Genomic DNA, 12,966 nt, shown 5'->3' with positions numbered 1-12,966 from the left:
TCTGTGAAGATGGAATGATGGGTCCCTGCTCAATCTCCTCGGGAACCGTCAGGAGCGAATTGCCTGGATATCGCGTCTGCCTTGACCTTCTTGGATCCCGGATGATAAGAGATCACAAAGTTGAACCGAGTGAAAAAGAGAGACCACCTTGCATGACGCGTCCCGAGTCTCTTTACTCCATCAATGTAATCGAGGTTCTTGTGATCTGTAAGGCTGGTGATCAGAGAAGATGACCCCTCAAGAAAATGTCTCCATTCTTCTAGAGCCATTTTCATGGCCAGAAGTTCCCGATTCCCAACATCATAATTTCTTTCTGCGGCAGAATTTTTTTTGGAAAAGAAGGAACAGGGGTGGAATTTCCCAGGAAAATCCTTTCTTTGAGAAAGGACTGCTCCGGCTGCCAGATCAGATGTGTCTACTTCAAGCACGAAGGGTTTCGTAGGATCTGGATGGATCAGCACAGGTGCGGACGAAAAGGCGGACTTGAGCTTCTCAAAAGCTAGAAGAGCCTCAGAGGTCCATATCTTAGGGTTCACCCCCTTTCTTAGTAAGAGCCGTAATGGGTGCAACCACCTTGGAGAAGTTCCTGATAAAACGTTGGTAGTAGTTGGCGAACCAAAGAAATCTTTGAGTTGATTTAAGGCCTATACCAGTACTGCCGATATCTTTGCATGACCCATCTCAAACCCACGGGAAGAGATGAAATACCCAAGGAAGGAAATCTTCTTTTGTTCGAACTGACATTTCTCGAGCTTGGCAAAGAGGGAATGATCCGGAAGTCTTTGGAGGACCAGTCTAACCTGTGCCCGATGTTCGGACAAAGAATTGAAAAAAAAACCGATATCATCCAGATACACTATGAGAAATTGGTCAAGTAAATCCTGGAAAATCTCATTGATAAAATTTTTATTTACGACCGATGCGTTGCAAAGGCCGAATGGCATGACTAGATATTCGTAGTGCCCGTCACGGGTATTAAAGGCTGTCTTCCACTCATCACCCTCTCTGATCCAAATTAAATTGTAAGCTCCTCGGAGATCCAGTTTGGTGAAGATGGTGGCCTTGCATAAGCGGTCAAAAGTTCAGGAATGAGGGGTAGAGGATACCGATTTTTTACAGTGATTTTATTTAGGCCTCTGTAATCGATACATGGCCTGAGAGAGTCGTCTTTTTTGGAAACAAAGAAGAAACCCACACTAGCGGGGGAGCTTGATTTGAGTATAAACCCACGCCGAAGGTTCTCTGAAATGTATTCCCGCATAGCCTTGGTTTCTAGTTCCGAAAAGGGGTAAGTGCGGCCTCGATGAGGGATGGCCCCAGGGAGTAGGTCTATTGCACAATCATAAGGTTGGTGTGGCGGTAACTCCTCTGCCTGTTTTTTATCGAATACATCGGCAAAGTCCTGGTAAGAAACTGGCAGGCATGATACGGAAGTCTCTGTAGGTAGCCGGACATCTGAGATAGTGTGAGACACCGGGAGACAGGATCCATGGCAATGTTGTCCCCAGGCTATCACTTGATTGGTCACCCAATCGATCCTAGGGTTGTGGTGCCGCAACCAGGGAAGTCCTAGGACCACTAGAGTCGAGGGAGAGCATATGACATAAAAGGACAGTATTTAATTGTGAAGTACCACAACCGAAACCAGCAGCGAATTAGTCTCGTGAGTGATGGTCCCAGGGGTCTTCCGTCAATGGCCACTACCGCTAGTGAAATCTCCTTAGTGCGGAGAGGAATGGAGGGGAGTTCCGCAAATGTGCGGTCAAAGAAATTTCCTGCGGTTCCCGAATCCACATAAGCCTGAGTGAAGATGGATGCTGGTCCCCAAGAGAGTGAAAGGAAGAATAGAAGAAATGTCCAGAGAATATTCCTCTATCTTCACCAGGCATTGGGGTTTTCCTAATTTAGGACAGTCTCGGACATGATGACCCCAAAGCCCACAGTGCAGGGAGAGCCCCCTGGTTCGTCTCCTAGTTCACTCCTGCTCAGGTAATTTGGTAACCCCTAATTGCATCGGTTCCTCATCTGGGCGAGGTGCAGTAAGAAGAGTGTTGAAATGGGGAGCTAGCCGAATTATTGGGGTTTTGGGAGACTGAGCTTTTTCGGTCTGTCGTTCTTCTGATACAGAGGGCAATGAGTTCCAACAGATCTTTGGGAATATACCAAAAGCTTCATTATTCCAGCCCGTCTCCGCAGCAAGGGTTCGGAACTCAATGGCATACTGGCCTGCGTTACGGGTTCATTGTCGGATTCGAAGGAGTGAAGCAAAAATGGAGGAGACGTGGCTGGGGGCGTTGAATACATAAATGCCTGAAGAAAGGCAACGGAGTCGTTGATCTGTGGGGATTCTCTCTCCCACAGAGGGGAAGCCCAGGCCAAGGCCTCATCCTTTAGTAGGGAAATTACATAGGCTACCCTAGATCGGTGGGTGCTGAACATGGAGGGCTGGAGTTCGAACTGAATCGAGCATTGGTTCAGAAACCCTCTACAAGCAATAGGGTCCCCTCCATAACGCAATGGCGTTGGGATCCGTGGTTCCCCGGGCATAGGGGGTGAGGGGGCTGGCAACGGAGAAGCTTCCGGTAAGGGCCGTGCAGGGGTAAAACCCACCTGGAGTGTGTTCAGCCAGGTAAAAATGTTCTGAAATCGGCTTGAAATAAGTGCCAGCTGTTGGTTTTGCAGGGCGAGGCATGTCTCGTGATCTCCGAGTAGTTCTCCTTGGAGAGATACGGCTCGCTCTACCTTAGCGGGGTTCATGTTTGGCCGAGCAAAATGTGACGGTGCTCGTCTCGAATCAGGAGGCGTACCCGCAGGGCAGAGGTAGGAATGCAGAATAACCAGAGCCCGGGGACACAGTTCTGTAAGAGTATTCGTAGTCGGTAAGCAGGCAGGGGTCAGGGCTGGCTGCAGTGGTGCAGAGTCCAAGCAACAGGCAAAAGGTCAGGGCAGGCAGAAGGCAGTGAGGTCGGGGTCATGGTCCGGGGTCAGCAACAGGGATTCAAAATAGGCGAAAGGGTAATGCGTGACAGCGAAGATCAAATGGAGCTGCAGCAAACAGAACTTTGCTCGGCGACTCCCACCAGGAACTGCAGCCTATAAAGCAGACAGCTTTTGTTAAATAAATCATGACAGTGTAATATGTCATGTGTTGTTGTTCATCTGAGGTTGTATTTACCTAATTTTAAGACCTGCTAAAGAACAGATGATTGTTATTATGCCCTGATATGTAAAACTATGGAATTCAAAGAGGGTGAACTTTCTTTTTCACATGACTGTACATTAAAAATCAATACAATTGGCATAAAAAGTGAAAAAAAATGCAGTAAGTATTAGCTACTACACAACCGATTTATATATATATTAAAAAAAAAAACACATAGGATTTTGAATAAAAGGCAGCATTAGGTCATCTGAAATTACCTAGGATTCCTGGCAGCGCCCGCACTATGTGATGGATGAGAAGGTCCAGACACACTGACAGGTATTCGTTGACACTTTGCTGCTCCTTTCCTGGTGTGGCTTTTCGGCTGTCTCTTTCAATGTACATCACCAGTCTGAAAGTAAGCAACAGCAAAACATTTGCTCTTGTGGCAACATAAAAGAAAATCATTTTTCCAAATGCCACCAAAGTCCAGGCAAAAAAATAAAAAAAAGTTCAAGGAATAACATGTATCAAGTTGCAGGGTTGGGAGTAGTGACATAAAATAGGTTTAGTACATTAGGCTGAGTATGCTGCACCATGTGACAATTGTAGCTGCTTTTGTGTTATCTAGGTTTTTATTGCGTAATTGGGGGATTAGCGGAGACATTCTATGCATCTATGGCAAAGATATGCATTCATTTGCATGTTTCTTTGTGTATTTTACTCCTCTTCAACAGTATAATTGAAAAGACTGGGCTAAATTGATGTCAATGTTGCTTAGCTGTAACAAACATAATAAAATAACATTAAATGTAATTCACGCAGCATAGTAAGAAACAAAGAATAACTGTAATGCTATATGACAGTAGCACAGGTTTCAAAGAATTTACATGATAAGCAACCTCATAAGACATTGTTTCATCAGTATGTTCCAGGAAGTGCTATTAACTTCAAAATATGTTTAGTTAAATCAAAATATATCTTTGTAAGATGGGAGCATAGATTTCCAGACCACATTTTAGTAAGGTGGAATTGCTCTTAAATTTGGACCAATAAACTATTGTAGTTACTATAAATCAGTATCAATTGTTCATTCAATTTGCTATTGTACTAAAGGTTGTTAAAACATGAAGCAGCTATCTGCTGAAGTAGACAGCTTTAAAGCTGCAGAGCAAGCAATATCTTACATGTGTTTTTTTTAAATAAATCAGTTCTGTACTATGAGAAAATACTTGTAGCATTAAAAAAAAACAACAACTCTGAATGACATTTTTAATGTATTATAATATACAGTAACATGCATTTTTTTATTTCTATAGCAACTATTTACAAAGTCACATCCCCTTCCTCATCTGAAACAGGCTCTGGCACACCCCTTTTTGAGCTTAGCCCCCTCTCTATCAGTTCACCAATTGTATCTAAGGACTGGCTGGTCACATGATCTTCCCCACAGAACTTTGCATCTTTGGTCATCTTCTGCTGCACTGACATTTAGTGAACCCACGAACACAATTCTTAGCCGATCGATCCGTTCTCCTGTGACTTAGCTAATTGCTTACCAATGTGTGAATTGTATTGATGCACATATTAAAGGGGGAGGGGGGAAACAGCAGCTTGGACTGCTGCCTTAAGCAGTGGTATTCGTTCATTTTTGGAATTCTACCCGCCCCCCCCCCACCCCCGGGACTGCACAGTTTCCAATAAACGTTTATATGCCAGCAAAATCAAAGATGGTCACTGCTGTTGTCCAATAGGAAGGTGTCATTTCATGCTCAGATAACAATGAGGCTTTCTACTGGCCTGTAGGAGTGTAGCTTGGATGGTAACCATATTGGTTTCCAAAATGGGACAAGAAACACCAGCCCATAAAGAAATAGATATCCCGAAAACCAGAGGGTAATTGGAGATAAAAATTAACAAAAAGGTTCTAATTCTGTAAAAAGGAAGTTAAATAATAAAAAAAAATCATTGAGCTTTCTGCCTTAGCTTTTAAACTTCTATAAGCTGTTACAGTAGCAGAAGCAATTCTGATCATAAAAAAACTCAGATAATTTATTTTCTCCTGCTCCCTCTATGGCAGCGCATGACATGAGGGAATAGGCTCCGCCCATCTGAAGGTAGGACATGGACTTCTGACCTGTTCATCGTTTTATAAGCCCCACTATGCCTGCTTCAGGTCTGTTGTACATCTAGCCAAACCGAACTATATACAAACACACCAAAGAAAACAGAAGGATAATATAATAAAAAGACAAAGAAAATGTACGGCAAAAATCTGCGCAAGAAAAGACAAATAGGATGTGGGAAATAGGCATGCGCTGCCATGGAGGGACCAGGAGAAAATAAATTATCGGTGAATAACATTTCCATTTCTTCCATTTCTCCCCCCTCCCACTAGTAATAAGATTAACATGTTGTGTGAGATACAGGCTGAGCTAAGCAAGCCCTTCTAAAACTGCTATTGTACTGTAACAAAACAAGTCAACTTGAAGTTCAAAGCTTATCAACAACCCAACAACAGTGCCCTCCAACAGAGCCATTCACGTAAATGTACTGTTGCATGATTATCATGAGCTGTGCAGAAGACATGTTGGATAATCCTTAATGCAGGAAAATGTGCATTGATGACTCACTGTGACTCTTCAAGTCTGCATTATAGTTGACAGGTGACAGCTGATAAAGCGGGAAATCATTTTGGTACTGGTAAATGCTAGCTTGCTGGAACCTGTACGCGAAATCATGCTCAAGCTGGAAATTTTCCAGGTATTCAGGCGGGGACAGGTACAAAGGATTGCCGTTCACCAGGTTATCACTGACGGTCGGACCGGCCGGTGCCGGCACATTGCTGGATTGGGATTGACGATTCTTATATGGGTTAAAACCGACCTTTCTTCTTTTGAAATTGCCATAATCAAACATACTGTGAAATTCTGGCATGACACCCCAATACCCGCAAATCTCTCCGGCAGGAGGGGCAATGCGAAAAAAACACTGATCGTTACTTAAGGTTTTTCTTATCGCACGCTTCCACCCATGAACGTCTGGTGAAAACTTGTAAAAATCGTAGTTTGAAATTAAATATTCATATATTTCAGATACAGTCGCCATTTTATCTGCTGCAGCATTTATTGCTGAATATATTAAAAATGCATAACTACAGTCAGGTTTTTTATACGCCTGTGGTGTAGCCATAATGTCTACTCAGCTCAGCAATTGTGCGGGGAAAGAAAAAGGCACACATTGAGTATTTAAAGCTTTTTATTAAGAACGCCTAATTTGATAACGTCTTCGAAAAATCAAGGTCAATTCACAATGGGCCACTGTAAGTATGTACCAGTATAGACGTGGGTGCTATCTGTTTTAAACACCTGCACCCTTATATTGTAGCAAAGTACTGTATACTGTAGCACTGTACCGTGCACATTACAATTCAATACAATTCATTAAATGCATTCATTTCTGCCACTTGGCGGATACGCAAAGAATAGCAACCAAATTATAATTCATTAACCTCTGCCACACGGCGGATATGCGAAGAATTGCATCCAAAGAAACAATAAACCATTAAATTAAACAAATCAACCGCGTGTGGCTGCCCCGGTGCTGGATTGCGCGAACGCGGCATGAATAATGGTCAAAACGCAGAAATACCAAATGGAATACAGCGGTCAACACGAAAACTGATTTGAGATCCGTTAGAATAACGGCCGTCCCATCAGTAAGTGTGCCTATTTTTAGTTGTTATTGTACAGAATAAAGCACTGCAGTTACAGCTTAAACCACTGTCTAAGAGTCTTACTGACCCTGCCGCGAGGCCGTCCTGCCACAGTACGTAGAGAATATATGTAGGTTGCTAGTTTGCACATTTGCTCTGCTGATGCTGGCTGTTTCATAGCCCAGGAAGTTGCGATTGCTCTGGTAAAGATTTCAAAGAAATTGGCAATGCTTTGTGTCATGGGAGACCAGAACTTTTAACACCGAAAACTTTCCGGGATCACTTTCACCAAGCACAGGACAAAGTAATTGAATAAACGGGGTTTGTTCTGGCAGAACCAGAAAATACACAAAATACACAATATGACATACACTCACCCCACTGGAGACCTGGGGGAAGACTCTAGCCTCGACTAGGTGCAGGGACCTGCTTCAATAGGTTTACCCTGTCCGCTTCATCCCCAGGAATCAAAGTGCTATTTGCTATAACAGATTTTGGATGTTACTGGCTTTCTAGCCTTGGTCTGAGTGTACATGCGCAAAAAAATCTTGCCATCTTCTTAGGATCTCCCCTTCAGTCTCCAAGCTGTAAGGTCCAACCTTTGTAAGTTTGGATGGTTGATTGGACCCTGCATGAGAAAGCCCGGGAAGATTGGAAACGGCCAAGGCTAGTCTACTGATATTTCTTTTAGCTCTGTGAACCAGAATCTTCTTGGACACTCTGGGGCTGTAAGTATGACATTCATGCCCTCGGTTTTCATTTTTTGCAATGTCCTCTGAACCAGAGAAATTGGTGGGAGAACAAAGATCAACTGAAACTGCCACTTTCTAGCGAGACATCTACTGCTGATGCCTGGTGGTTCCTGTGTCTGGAGAAGAAGAGATGGCTTTGATGTTGCAACCTGTTGCCATGAGGCCTTGTTGACCCCAGCTGCGAATAATGTGTTTGAAAATGTCCTGATTTAGAGATCACTCTCCCGAGTCTATAATATGTCTGCTTAAAAAGTCGGCTTGGACATTCGGGTACTCTACTACTGTGTGTGAATCACTGTGATGGATGGAATATCGAGCTCTGCCCATCTGAACAATTTTGTGACTATGTAGGAAACTGCTGTAATATTGTAAATAAATCTTGATCAGCTGACCCTGCAAATGATGGGAAAATGCCAAAAGCGCTTTGAAGATTGTGCTTATCTCCAGAATGTTGCTGGAAAGTACTGGTCCTGTTGTTCAAATTCCTTAGACAAACAATTCTTGGCAGTTTACTCCCCACCCAAAATAACTCGCGTCCATTGTCAGGAGAGTCAAATCTATTGGGCCTAATGTCTGACCTATTGCTAAATTACGTTTTCATCTCCACCATGCCAGTGACCGCTGAATTTCTGGTAGGAGAGGTATTCTCTGGGATAGATCTTGTTCCATCTGAACAAAAGGTTGGCTTGAAGCTTTATTAGGTGGAATAGAGCCTAGGATATTGCTTCAATTGATGTCACCATCTTTCCCAAAACCAACATATACTGCTGCGCTGTAGGATGTTATTGGTGTTATTTTTCTGCATACTGTAGATGCCTTATATGATGCCTCTTTTCTGGGTGTAAGTGCACATTCGATGTTGCCAAACTGGAGTTTATTCACCAAATTCTGCAAGTCTGGGAGAGAACGAGTGCGCTCTTTTTCCTGTTCGTGTTGCGGTACTATGTGAATGACTGATGTCACAAGCTTTTTTGTTCTCAATGAAATTGGTTCTTATCAAATTATTGTACAGATGAGAATAAAAAAAATCTTTGCTGCCTGATGTGGGCGACAAGCTCAGTTAGTATTTTTGTAAGTACCCGGGGAGTTGTTGCAAGGCCAAAGGGGTGGGCTTTGACTACTAGTGTAGGTTGAAGAAGCTGAACCAGAGGAACACTAGTGTAGGTTGAAGAAGCTGAACCAGAGGAACATTAGTTGTGCGGAAAGAATGGGTACATGTATGTACGCATCTTTGAAGTCCACGGTTGCCAAGAAATCTCCAGAACATACAGTACTTATTATTGACTTGACGGATTCCAATGTATTGCTTCTTGAATACTGGAAACCAGATCTCCATTTTTTCTTACTATTGTTGGTGTGAATCTGCAGCTCCTCTAATGTGTTTCTCTGCATGAGCCTGCTGTCTCAGCTAACGCTCTTTCTGGCGTGCGGTGATGACATCACCGGCACTTCTGCCTATAAGAAATCTCCCTGCTCTGCATGGTCGTCAACAATGTGTGGCGCCCACCAGTTAACAGAGCGGAGAGACGGCTGCATCAAGGATGAAGCATGCAGGCTCCACGCTCCTTATTTAAGTGGAGGGAATCAGTTACGCAACTGTGTAGAGGGTCGGGTTGCTGCAGCTGGAATGCATGTGTCTGCTGTGGTGGTACATCAGACCGACCAGGCATTAAAGCAGGTCCTGGGTTGGGGTAGGGCGGCACGTTGGGTTGCCAGGTGGTGTCTCCAAAAATACAGGACACAATGGTGAAAGGTGTGACACACTCGACATACACACACCTCTCCATGCTGTTTCCTCCTCTCCATGGCCCCTTCTGACACCTCCTTCTGATTGGTTGCATTACCCAGCAGCAACCAATCAGGATGGAGGAAGCTGCCCAGCCCCCTAGCAACAGCCCTGGTCGGGGAAATCCCACAGCCCCCCAAACCGGTCAAGTCACTGTCCAGACAGGTACTACCGGACACATACATGTTCAGTATTACCTCTTATTTTTTACTGGACAAAGTGTCCAAATACAGGACAGTCCGGTTCAACACTGGACACCTGGCAACCCTAATGGCGCAATGGTGGCCCATGGTTTTAATCCCCACCAGAGAACGCCAAGAGCTAATCTGTTTTAAAAAAATCAAATAAACAACAGTGTAGGACACAATTGACCTGAAGCAGGCATAGATGGGGCTTCTGAGGTCACGAACAGGTCACAAGTTGGTAGATGAGCAGAGCCTATTCCCTCATGTAATGTGCTGACGGAACCACAGAAGGGACATCGAGATACCACCAACTCTTAATTATGAATACCAGTAGTTAGCATACATATTTTAAAAGCAACAGACAGGGATTCAGATTCCAAACTTCATTTTAATGCAGTAAATGACTGTTCACAAAAAGAAATCTCAGAGCCAGCACCTTGGGATGCCACGAACCGGGGTTTAAAGAGATAACAAGCAATAAAGTAGGCTGCCAAAGCAAATAGGATCTGGTCACCAAACACTAATCATGAACAAGCAATAGTCATGTAAACCAAAAATGGAAAAATTCAATAGAATGCAAAAAAGGTCATTTTAGTGCTCATAGAAGTCATCCAAATATCCTAAATGTTTGGATGACTTCTTTAAGTCATTAAAATTACCTTTTTTGCATTCTATTGAATTTTTGCATTTTTGGTGTGCTATTGCTTGTTAATTCAGTAAATGAAAAATAATGCTAAAAATCTCAGGTGATAAACTGTATATTTTTGACAAAGATCTTTGAAACAAGGCTTTTTACTAGAATATTTCTTAGAAATAGCATACTTCAAGTATTCCTACAATAATATTGTGAAAAAGAACATATGGGAATATACCTAGAAACATGTATTTATGCAGCACAACCTACGTGTAATGCTGGGTTACCTAGCCGTCAAGTGCTGGAGCATTGCAAGCCATTACACACTGGAGCAGGAAGGGGGGTAGTGTGCTGCACAAAATTTAGCTCTGGACAAGTGGGCCTTGGAGAGCGGTGGAGAGGAAGATGCGCTTGGTTGTGGGGACGTGGAGGGTCAGGCCGCTGTTTCCCTCTGCTCCCCCCAGTCAGCGACTGTAAGGAATCCACTACTGGCTTTGACTATTGCCTTGCAGACCTGTGCAGTTGCAAGCTTCCTCTGGCAATCTATGGCACAGGTGCTGCCTCTCATTGCAGCTTCTGCCCTGTGCTCTTTCATTGGAGGAATTCTCACACACCCTCCTCCTGTGATTGGATCTCCGTCCTTTATATTCTAGGCGATGGCTCTGAACCAGCGCCGAGCATAACTATTCCTACCTCTATGTTACTGTCTCTGCCACAAACCACCCCAGGCCTCTCTCCTAGCGTTCTTACCTTCCAAGTTCCTGAGTATCCAGAGGCCTGGTCCTGGACGTCTGTGCTGAAGCGTTGTTGCCAGCACTGGCCTGCTGCTATCTCCTTGCAGTGGCCTACCCTGGACGTCTGTGCTGAAGCGTTGATGCCAGCACTGGTGACTTCTGCATTCCCTCCTAGCAGTGGCTACCCTTCCTGTCCTGTGGCCTGCCGCTATTCTCCTGTAGTGGCCTATCCTGGACGCCTGTGCTGAAGCGTTGATGCCAGCACTGGTAACTGCTGCATTCCCTCCTAGCAGTGGCTACCCTTCCTGTCCTACGGCCTGCTGCTATTCTCCTGCAGTGGCCTACCCTGGACGCCTGTGCTGAAGCGTTGATGCCAGCACTGGTAACTGCTGCATTCCCTCCTAGCAGTGGCTACCCTTCCTTTCCTGCGGCCTGCTGCGATCCTCTTGCAGTGGCCTGCCTTGGACTTCTGCGCTGAAGCGTTGGTTCTTCCCGACGCTGCCCTGCGGTGAACTTCGTCCAGCCTGCTGTCTCCTCCTGCTGAGATCGGCGTCATGGGCCGAGGCCGCTCCTCGCGCAGAAGCCACCCCCGCGCTCACGCTCCTAAGCTGAAGCGGGGCACTCCTGATTTCCTGTTGCCGAACTCCTGCTTCATTAACGACGATGCTGCCTTCTCCAATCCTGACCCTGCGATGTACGACTACGAACTGCGCACTCCGGATCAGTCTGCGTGGACTAAGGTCGGTGATTATATAACCCCACCTCAGCCCCGCGGTCCGGACCCGGTTTGTGGTGAGCATCGGCGTAACAGCGACCTTGCTGATCTAAGGGATCCTGCTGCCCTCTACTACCCATATCAGATCTGCTAAGAGTATGCTAGGCTCACTATCTAAGAAGACATATGGTCACTGATAGAAACATGTGGAAAACTTCATACGGATTTCTAGGGCCATGTAATTTGTATTGAAATGTTAAATGATTCATTGTTGTTTTGAAAATGAAAATATCACTTATTTGTCACTTTTGCATAAGGTCTCCAGCAATTTCAAACGATAGATTTCCTACAACTCTTCTTGATGCTACATGTAGCATGACTGACGTATCTATAAACTGCTTAAACTGTACAGTTCTCTAATGACCAGATATGTTATTTAGGGGATGATCAGGTTGACCGCTATAAGCAAGCTCCACTTCGATTTTTGGCATTCGGGACACAGGTCAAGTCATGTGATACCTCGTGGAGGAAGCGCCATAGGTCCCATAGCACTGTGGTGCCGCCAGACCGTGGTTAGTAAACGGTTAGTACAAATATTTATTATATTTCAATAAATCACTTAATATGAAAGCTTTTCAGTCAAAACAGAATGGGTATCGAAGACAGTTTACATATAGGGGATCTATTTAGCAAAGTCTCCCGGCTACAAAAACAGCACCAGTTTTAAATAAAGAAAGGGGTTCCCATTAAAAGCACTGTTCCCAAATGCCTTTAATAGCAGATCCTATCATTGTCTTGCGTCTAGTATTTGTACCTGGACCGCAGCCATAAGTAATAGAACTGCTCCAGTGATTACTGATCCAGCTTGGTGGTTTTATCTAGAAAGGAGCGCGTTTGTCTGTCACTGCCATAGCTCCAGGACCATGAAACCTAGACACATGCAACTTTGCATGCATACAAAGGGGACCTATTGGTGTGCACCTGGGGGTTATTTTTTATTTGGGAGTGTAAGAGAGGGAAGGAGAGAGGTGGGGGTGTAAGGCCCCGCTCACACAGCCCGCTACACGTCGTGCGTGCGCGCGTTCGTGACAGACTCCTGGCGGACAATGGTAGTGTTCAATATTGAAACTGCCATTGGCAGCAAAGTACGGCGTCAACGCTGCTGCAGTAGCGGGAGCCTTTTGAAACTGTGATCTCCGGCTTCAGCAGTGTGACGTCAATTTCAGCAGCCAATCAATGTCCAGACTCGGCAGTGGGGATGGGGGACGGGGGAGTATTACCAGCATCATTAGCAGGGAATTGA

The 12,966-nt window shown here is 44.8% G+C and overlaps 1 protein-coding gene across 10 annotated transcripts in view; it reads right to left on the bottom strand.

Annotated features, from left to right (window-relative positions):
- ULK4 (unc-51 like kinase 4) overlaps positions 1-12,966 on the bottom strand; it is a 656,651-nt gene that overhangs the window by 397,552 nt on the left and 246,133 nt on the right. For all 10 annotated transcript variants that reach the window (XM_075586693.1, XM_075586692.1, XM_075586691.1 and 7 more), the window contains one exon: positions 3,421-3,554. In XM_075586693.1, the coding sequence (XP_075442808.1) occupies positions 3,421-3,554 (134 nt within the window). The remainder of the gene's footprint in view (positions 1-3,420; positions 3,555-12,966) is intronic.

The sequence above is a fragment of the Ascaphus truei genome, chromosome 2, assembly GCF_040206685.1.
Source record: "Ascaphus truei isolate aAscTru1 chromosome 2, aAscTru1.hap1, whole genome shotgun sequence".
NCBI lineage: Eukaryota > Metazoa > Chordata > Amphibia > Anura > Ascaphidae > Ascaphus > Ascaphus truei.
Note: the sequence above shows the minus strand (reverse complement) of the source record. Positions and strands in the feature narration are given on the sequence as shown.